The sequence below is a fragment of the Denticeps clupeoides genome, chromosome 8 (genome assembly GCF_900700375.1).
Source record: "Denticeps clupeoides chromosome 8, fDenClu1.1, whole genome shotgun sequence".
Taxonomy (NCBI): Eukaryota; Metazoa; Chordata; class Actinopteri; order Clupeiformes; family Denticipitidae; genus Denticeps; species Denticeps clupeoides.
In genome coordinates, this window is record NC_041714.1 from 19,792,907 (window position 1) to 19,802,274 (window position 9,368).

Genomic DNA, 9,368 nt, shown 5'->3' on the forward strand with positions numbered 1-9,368 from the left:
CTTGGCGGCTCTGGATTCGAACCGGCAACCTTCTGATTACGGGGTCGCTTCCTTAACCGCTAGGCCACCACTGCCCCATGGTGCCACCACTGTACCATGGTGTCCCTCAGCAAGACACTTAGCCTCTAGTGGGGGACTGTCCCTGTATCTACTGATTGTAAGTCACTCTGGATAAGGGTGTCTGGTAAATGCTGTAAATGTAAATTAACTTCATTATTATGAACTGTCTCAATCTGCATAACCACAAATGCATCATGGCAATAACCCATGGAAGAAGAGATGTCTCATCTATTCTGCTCTAACAACCTAATATCTGATTACTTCAGAGTTAAGAACAACAGGTTTTGTATCTTTAGATTTTTAATAAGAAATAAGACAGTGTTATCAAAGGCATTTGTTTAAAATCACAAAAGCGAGCACAAGTTAAAATGATAAATGTAATTTTTAAACCTTTCTTGGACACTGGACAAATAATCAAAGGTTTAAAAGGTCAGACCAAGTCACCCATGAGCAACATACTTTTGAGGCTGCATGTGGAATAAGGGCGGGTGAATGCAGGCTCGCATCTCACATTCAACGGTCAACTTTCCTTCCTCTTTCAAGCCCCATCGCGGCTGCTGATCCTAGGTGCCACCCCGAATAGTGCATCAAGCACGGCAGGACAAAGGTTGGGGAGTATCTGGCTGTAATACTGATCTAAGGTTTCCGAAAAGACAGAAGTGCCAAAGCAGGACCTGTATTAATGCACAGGGCACCAATAAATTTCAACTTAAACACGTCAGGATTATTGCCATTATTTGTAGCCTAGACACCATGATTCCACAACGGTTAAAACCACCATTTACACGAATCAGAGTTCTTTTTGGTTTTTTTCGATCTCAATGGTCCATCAGCAGGGGCCCATTTAATAATAATAATTTAAAAAAAAAAAAGTGTCATAATAAGGCTAAATTACAACACATGCAACAAATGGAATGACCTTAAAAAAAATGTAGAGCTATCTCTTGCTCTCTCACACACACACACACACACACACGCACGTCGGCGCGGGGTTATCATAAAGCCAGAACTATCCCAGCTTTGCACAAATGTTAAGGACAAACATCCTCAGTCATGAAGCCAGAGGGGTAAGAGCACAAATGATAAAGAAAACGTTAAGTGAACGTGTCATGTACAGTTCTTGGTTCATTTGGCTTCTTCGTGCTATTTGGCTCCTTTTGACTGACTGAGGAGACAAGACACTTTCAGTTCAAACTCGGCACAGCTTCCATGCGGCTTAAAGGCCTTTTGTGGTTCTGATAAAAGCTTTCAAGGTCACTCGCGCTGCGGCCCTCATGATCTAATACACAAGTTCAAATAGAGCCGTGTTTGGTAGCTGGCGCGGTGCAACATAGAGAGAAGAGAAACGCGGTGAAAGCGCGGTGCAACATAGAGAGAAGAGAAACGTCTCTTCATGATTACAGAAGAACGTGCTAAAAAAATAAAATTAAAAAGTCAGTACTTCACAGTACTTCACTCTTTTAAAACATGTAACAGGTCCCTGCGGCAACAGAGGCAGCGAGAGAAATAGCCACGATAAATTATTATGAAATTATATAGAACGAGTTGTCATTTATAAGCCTCGGTGCAAATCCACTGCTGTCGAAGATCTAAGATGTAGGATAAAATTTACTATGACATTTCAGCACATGTTTGAAACAATGTGCAAATATTATATATATATATATAAAAAACACACACATATACATAAACACACACACACACACATACATATATCTTAGCATAGAGTTATACTATGGGTTTATATATATATATGTGTGTGTATGATGAATAAAATGAGCTGTGCCCCTGGTGTGTGTACAGTTGTGGAAGCATAAAAAGGAATGTTGACTCACACACACACACACACACACACAGAAACAACAATAAGTGAGCTATAATATGCAGACGTTGCATGAAGCAGGTGGGTAGGTGGGTTTCAGGCTGTCTAGTCCGTGTCCCCCTCTGTCCCCTCTAGGCAGACGAGTCGAGAGAGAAAGTCGAAGAGGAGAGGCAGACGGAATCATTCCTGCTTGATGTCCCCCTTCAGCTTTCTCTTCACGCGGGAGTATGGACTGAGCGCGTCGTCCATGATGAAGTCGTACAGCACCTTCACCCAGGAGGTGTAGTGAGGAAGGTGGTCGTAGTACTCCGCAGCGATCTTCTTCACCTAGTGGGGAGGGACACAGGCAACAAGCTGGAGACGCAACCCGACTAGGCCGAGAGGGAAAGGAAATGAGCCTGGCCTCCGTTTCACATCTCTCTCGAAATAATTACAACGCATCAAAATCCCACTTTTACCAAGGATGGTTCCACCTGAGCTTGACTAAGATGACGGGCCAAGATTTACAGCCCGACAACAAGCTACTCAACGTTTTTCAGACAGATCAAGGTATAAGTGAATGCCACGAAGCAAATACATTCTTAATTAGGCCAAATCATTTAAATCTATTCCTCTTTTCGTCTTACCAGGGGTAGCCTGCGGCCGGGGATGCTGGGGAAGTCATGGTGCTCGTTGTGGTAGCCGACGTTGAAGGTGAGCAGGTTGAGGGGGCCGTAGTACGAGTACGTCTCGTGGCCCTTCAGAAACATGTAGTGCTCGGCTATGAAGTGTCCTGAGATGGGGTGGAGGCCCATCCCCAGCATGGACCCGGCCATCATGTAGACCACAGGCTTGGCCCCCCACAGCCAGTAGAGGGCGATGTTGAAGCTGAACTGCACGGCCAGGTTCACCAGCTCCAGGAGGGTGATGGGCTTGGGGTTGATGCAGAGCGGCCGGATGGCGTAGAACAGCGGCTGCAGGATGATCCAAACGAACTTGCGGAGGCGGGTGCAGAAGAACCAGCCCTCGAAGTTGGTGGGAATGTCCACATCGATGCCATCGCCTCCCAGGTAGCGGTGGTGGTCCAGATGGTAGCGCTTGAACGAGGCAGAGTAAGGCAGGCCAATGGGCAGGTTGGCAAACATGGCAAACCAGCGGTTCCACCTTGCCCGGCTGTTGCCGAACGCGGTGTTGTGGGAGATCTCGTGAATGGCCAGCGTCATTGAGTGGTTGATGCCGCTTCCAAATGCGTAGGTCCAGAACAGCACCCACGTCCACTCCAAATCCTTCACCAAGTAGAACGCCAGGAACTGGACCACTACCATCATACAGACAATCCACTTGAGACGTGGATCAGGCCCCATTAGCGATTTGATCTCCGGGTATTTTGCTGTGAGGGTTAAGCAAAGAAATAGCCGTAAATTTCCATCATGCAAATGACACGATGGACGTGGTGCACGTTATCACACGTTGGGGGATAGAAACAGAGATAAGAAATGATACGAGAGGTTATTTGTATTTGAAGTATTCACGTGATCTAGAAGAACATAACGACGTATATTTGCAAACACACATTTCCGATGAGAAGGTGGATAAATATTCCCAGGATAAGAAGAGTCGTGACCCGAGACGTGTCATGAATAGAAAAAAATTAGTGGAATAGGGTGGAGGTAGCCTAGTGGGTAACACACTCGCCTATGAACCAGAAGACCCAGGTTCACTTAACCCTGAGTGTCTCCGGGGGGGGGGGGGGGGGGCTGTCCCTACTGATTGTGAGACGCTCTGGATAAGGACATCTGGTAAATGCTGTAAATGTAAAATAAATATCCACAGTATGACAGTAGCAGTGAGTAGAGGCGATGCAGTCACCATGTTACGATATTAGTACACAATACATCCATTTTCATTAGAATTATCGCATATTCTTACAAAAAATGTGTCACGTGCACAAAGAAGAAGCCCAAATTTATATTTTTCCTCAGTTTACCTTATTTTGCCACGGGTCATTTGGTGTGTCCACAGTTTCGTACCCACTTACGCCACCCTTATTTACCCTCGAGTGTCTCTTATCATCTTGTCATGACGGCTGGTTTATATTTTGCACTCACCCCGTTCCCTGCGAACCCCCCCCTCCCTCGCCCTACCTGCAACTGTGGCAAGTTTTTGCTGGATTGCAGAATATGTACTACCGCAGTAAACAAGGCACGGTTTTGGATCAAATAACGATTACAAGATAAGACGGGAGGGCTTTATTCCGTGCAAAACTAATTTTGCGGTGACCCCGCTTGCAATAAAACAATATAAAAACGTGTTCTGCATCGATTGGAACATTCATTTCATCACCCCTCGTATCTAGAGAAGAAAAACAAGCAGCACGAGCACCCGGACCACGGGCCAAACTAATGAGGACTGAGGTGATAAAGTGAAGCGATTGTCATTGTGAGACACTGCAGCACAGCACACGGTGCACACAGTGAAATGTGTCCTCTGCAGTGGGCGGCCATGACAGGCGCCCGGGGAGCAGTGTGTGGGGACGGTGCTTTGCTCAGTGGCACCTCAGTGGCACCATGACGGATCGGGATTCGAACCGGCGACCTTCTGATTGCGGGGGCCGCTTCCTTAGCCGCCAGGCCACCACTGTCCCCTGGGCGGTATTTCCCCAACACCAAGAAAAGAATTTCGCACGAAAACAAGCCGCTTTGGTAATCTACGTTTGCGCTCGTATTGCACCACCACACAAGCGAGATGCAATTCAGACGACGTGGGCGAGTGAAGAAACCGCCGCTGTCGCAAGCGAGGGAAACGCCGCCGAGGCCTGCAGACCGGCCGCATCGGCACCAAACCCAGACGCCCAGACATTTCACCAAAACCCACTGAAGTGACGACGTGGCCGTTAAGTGAAGAAGTCAAGAAGTGATGCGATTGTCTACACAGCAGCGCAGCAGCAAGTGAGGTGATACACAGCAGCACAGCACACGGTGCACACAGTGAAATTTGTCCTCTGCATTTTAACCGTCGCCCTTGGTGAGCAGTGGACAGCCATGACAGGCGCCCGGGGAGCAGTGTGTGGGGACGGTGGTTTGCTCAGTGGCACCTCAGTGGTACCTTGGCGACCTTCTGATTACGGGGCCGCTTCCTTAACAACTAGGCCACCACTGCCCCTATTAACACTTCCAATAAGTACCATGGCTGGCAAGTACACCGTATATACTGCTCTTTTTATTAGGGCCGATGAGAATTTGTGAAACGTACGTGTTTGTTTCCCCCCCCGCGATCGGTGGAGAAATCTTACTGGAGTCAGTATTTCAGGCAATAAATTCATGACGCTGCGACAGCTGTAGCAAAACCTGTTCTTTTCTGTCGAGCACGGATAAGGGTGAGACTGCTGACCGGGAAAAAAAAAAAAAAAAAAAAAAACCCGCCGGCGTGCGAGGGAATAAGGTTCGCTCGTCGGCCCTGCAGGCCACCGCGATCCCGTTACGTCAGCGTGACGGCGCACCGGAGGTTCCCGAAGGCCTAAACCGACACGCAGGGAAAAAAAAGAAGAAGTAATCGGAGATGTCCTGCCCCGCCCCGGCCATGTCACATCTGGGTTGAGGCCCTTTTGAGCTTTATGACAAGGTGCCAATTAAAACATGACACACGCCCATACAGGACCTAAACACACTTTAGGCAAATAACACGGCGGCCCCCCGTGTATTCATTAAGCCCGTTCCGGCTGCGCTCGTCTGCCGCTCCGAACGGACCAGCGAAGAGAGCGGGCGGAATTAAACTGGGACCGCGGAAGGTCTACAAGCGGCATGAATTATTGAGACAGGACCCGTGTCCGACCTGAATGGCCGCTTTATGTGACGGACACGGCCTCCGTGAGCTACAATAGGACGAGTCTCCGTAGAGCAATTAGGCTAAGTGGGGGTTATGGATGCATTGAAGAGGCAAGACACACAACAGCAGTCAAGAGAAGCCACTCGACGGCACAGGTGACAAGGGTCCCAGCGGCCAGATGTTCCATGGAACCTAAACAGCGAGGCAGCCAAAGCCTCTTAAGCCTTTTTGTTGGAAGGAAGAGAAAACTCCCGAGGCAACTTACAGGTCCCCTATTATGATTGTTTTTTTTTTTATATATTGGTCTAAGTCGTCCTCTAATACTGTATCTGAAGTCTTGGTGCAGAATTACAGCCACTTTGATCCAGTCCCATGACGAGATTTCCCCAGGACGCGCCGTTTCGGTGTCTGTAGCTTTAAATGCTAATGAGGAGGCGAGGAGGAGGAATTGAAATGATGTCTTCAACCCCATCCACCAACCACAATGTTTGGCGTGGACAGGAAGTCGTGTCTGCGTTTTTCCCGACCAAAAAAATTAAAATTAACCCACTGGTTAATTTTGCCTAAAGACCAGGCACCAAAACAGAAGAAGAGCAATGTAGTGTATGCTGTCCAGTGCGGTGAAGAGGAAGAGCTGCTACACAGGAGGATGGCCCAGCACAGAAGGAGCAACGCCTCAGGGCCAGAATCAGCTGTGTACCTTCACCTTAAGGACAAAGGACACTCATTTTTGGACGACAATCTTCAAATATTGGACAGAGAAGATAGTTGGTGTGAGAGAGGTGTGAGGGAAGCTTTGCATGTGCAAATCAACCAACCCTCACTCAACAGAGGTGGAGGCCATCCCCGGGAAAATCGGGCCCAATTCACACGTCCACCATGTCGGCCATCTTTAACAACCCCCTTAATGGGGGCTGGAGAAGCTGCCAGGGCGGGGCTCTACCCACCCACGACCCTCTCACTGCCTTTGTTCCACTTAACAAGCTTATTCAAGGGGGGATTGAGGTGCAACCAACCTGGAGGATAAATTTGTGGGTACAAGCCAACTTCCCTCTGATTGACAAAGTTCAGTGGATGCAGAATGAAAGGTCTCCACCCCAAAGAAAGAAAGTCCAGTTGCCACGACTCAACTTTCAGACAGAACCCACTGGTTCTTCAGAAGCTTGCACGGAAGGAATATCTCTGGACGGAAAAAGCATGAGAAACGGGAGGTAACCTTTCCCCTCGTGACATCATAAGGGGACAAATTCCAGATCCGACCGTCTGAGCTGCCGCTTTCTGAACGGTGAAGCAGAATGGCCAAAGCACTCGTGACAGTGGTGGCCTAGCGGTTAAGGAAGCGGCCCCGTAGTCAGAAGGTTGCCGGTTCGAATCCCGATCCGCCGAGGTGCCACCGAGCAAAGCACCGTCCCCACACGCCGCTCCCCGGGCGCCTGTCATGGCTGCCCACTGCTCACCAAGGGTGATGGTTAAAATGCAGAGGACACTTTTCGTTGTGTCACCGTGTGCTGCGCTGCAGTGTCTCACAATGACAATCACATCACTCATTGCCGTTTCTAGCCACCGCAGGACCGTAGACAGACTAGGGGAACTCGTATTAATGTTAAATCATCTCACAGTGATGCCATGAAAGAAAAGGGTACAAGTGACCCTGTAACACACGTCATGTGACCATCTGACAAGTCACATGCGGCGCCCTTTTCGCCCTCCACTTTAATCCGCAGTCAGGAATTATGTGCGTCTCTATTTAAGTTTTACGACTTTATGGCTTTAGAACCTGTTCAGACACACCGGAACATCCGAGCCGGGCTGTTCCAGAACGTGTGAGACGTTGGCTCATTTCCTCCCAAATCAACAAAATATTACAAAATGAGCGGACTTCGGACGAGAGACTAGTTCCAGGCGAGGCGGGAGAGGGGGGCCGAGTTCGGGGAGCGGCGAGCGGGCCTTCATAACGGTCTGCCGGCGCCGCCCTTCCCGTACCGGCGCGCACACGGTCCCGCGGAACCGGCCCGAACGCCGCCGGTACCGACACCGGACGTCCGGAAAGCAGCGGTTTTCCTCAGACGCGTTTAGCGCGATCATCCGAGGCGGGGATTAAATGTCCGATTAAATTATTCGGAGACAGCGGGACTCACCCAGAATTTCTTTCCTCCGGTCGGCGTGCGGCTGGTCCGTGTAAACCCATTCGTAATCTTCGCGGGCCACCCGGTTACCCATCCTTCAAAAACAGCGGCCTCGACTCTAAAATATGTCAATACAAATATATAAAGATTGAGCAGAATGGCTTCTTTTTTTAATCCTTTCCTCAGATAACGTTGCCTCCGCCTATCTCCCCGCAGACACCCCTTAATTGGAGCGAAGAGAGCGACGTCCGCGTCGCCGACCGACCGACCGACTGCCGTGTATCATAATAAAAGTCTCTCGGACACGCAGGCTGGAAAGTTCTCAGTAACGGAACACCCACAGAACACCCACAGAGCACCCACTGAGCACCCACGTCGCTTCGCTGCAAACACAAAGCAGCGTGCAACGACGCGCAACGAGAACGCAGCAAGCTTCCGCTTTCTTTCAAAATAAAAGTTTGGTGGTAAAAAAACTCGCATGTGCAGACGCTGGAGGGGGAAATAATTTTACATTATGCGTTTAACAGATACAAATGTACTATTACTATTTTTCTGTATGTTAGAGACAGGCACGTATAACATAACATCCAATATCGTACGTTTACTTCTTTCCAAACTTACTAAAACACATATAACCACGACTACAGTTAACTATTTCATTAAGTTAATTGGTTAGGGGCCAGGAGGAATTTCAGGTGTAAATGAATAACGAACATGCTATAAAATACTATAAAACGAAATAGGTGTCAGAAATAGGGGCAGTGGTGGCCTAGCAGGTAAGGTAATGCACCCATGATCGGGAGGTTGCCGGGTCGAATCCCGAGCCACCGAGGTGCCACTGTCGTGGCTGCTCTGTAGGTGTTTTTGGTTTATAATGTATTGCTAATGATTTCTACACCTTCATCAACACAGAGACAGTGTGTCCGTTAATGTGTAATAAATGAGTTAATTAGTAGGCTAGTTATAACTGACACCCCAGGGAGACCGAATGCTGCATTAAATCTTTGTGGACTGTGGTACAATTTGGCCCACAGGTAGAATGCGAGACAACATCATGTACGGCTTTCCCTCTGAAGGGAGGCACCTGTGAATGGAAATCATTCAAAAAAGAATTTGAATCGTGAAGAGGACGCGCTTGTGATAGCGTCGGAATGTTATCTCGGGTGGCAATGCGAGCAGTGGGATAGGTATAGGCGTTGTGGTGCATTAGGGCCTTGTGTAACTCTCACCGGCACTCTGGAATGTTCTGCAGGAAGAACGGAGCCTGCTGTGTAAACTCGGAGCCCGCCTGCGAGGCCTTTAATCTGCAGTTACACACCGGGTGCTGCTACTGGAGCCATAAATAGAATAAACATTGCATTTGAAGGCCATTTCTTTTTCATAGGACCAAGCTGAACGCCTGCGAGCTCAGGAAATTTGCACACTACAAATTTAAATGGAAAGATAAGGCCGTTCTGTTTAGTTTGCATCTAGGCTCCCTTTGTTCTTTGAATTAGGAGTGAAAAGCAGCATCCCCCGTTCTCAGGGCCGCATTTGAATAAGACCCCCATTGTTCG

The 9,368-nt window shown here is 48.6% G+C and overlaps 1 protein-coding gene across 1 annotated transcript; it reads right to left on the bottom strand.

Moving 5' to 3' along the window:
• Nucleotides 1-347: 347 nt before the first annotated feature.
• degs1 (delta(4)-desaturase, sphingolipid 1) lies at nucleotides 348-8,138 on the bottom strand. The gene is made up of 3 exons (XM_028989457.1): nucleotides 7,825-8,138; nucleotides 2,509-3,251; nucleotides 348-2,209 (listed from the first exon to the last, which is right to left on the bottom strand). Exons 1-3 carry the CDS (start codon nucleotides 7,904-7,906, stop codon nucleotides 2,063-2,065), a joined length of 972 nt encoding a protein of 323 aa, XP_028845290.1. The 5' UTR covers nucleotides 7,907-8,138; the 3' UTR covers nucleotides 348-2,062.
• Between the last annotated feature and the right edge of the window lie 1,230 nt (nucleotides 8,139-9,368).

Bases quoted from the DNA above. Each gene is read 5' to 3' on its own strand.
- degs1 (XM_028989457.1), bottom strand. From the start codon at position 7,906: ATGGGTAACCGGGTGGCCCGCGAAGATTACGAATGGGTTTACACGGAC. The intron at 3,252-7,824 runs GTGAGTCCCGCT...TAACCCTCACAG, and splicing joins CCGGAGGAAAGAAATTCTGG to CAAAATACCCGGAGATCAAA. The intron at 2,210-2,508 runs GTAAGACGAAAA...CCTCCCCACTAG, and splicing joins CCGGCCGCAGGCTACCCCTG to GTGAAGAAGATCGCTGCGGA.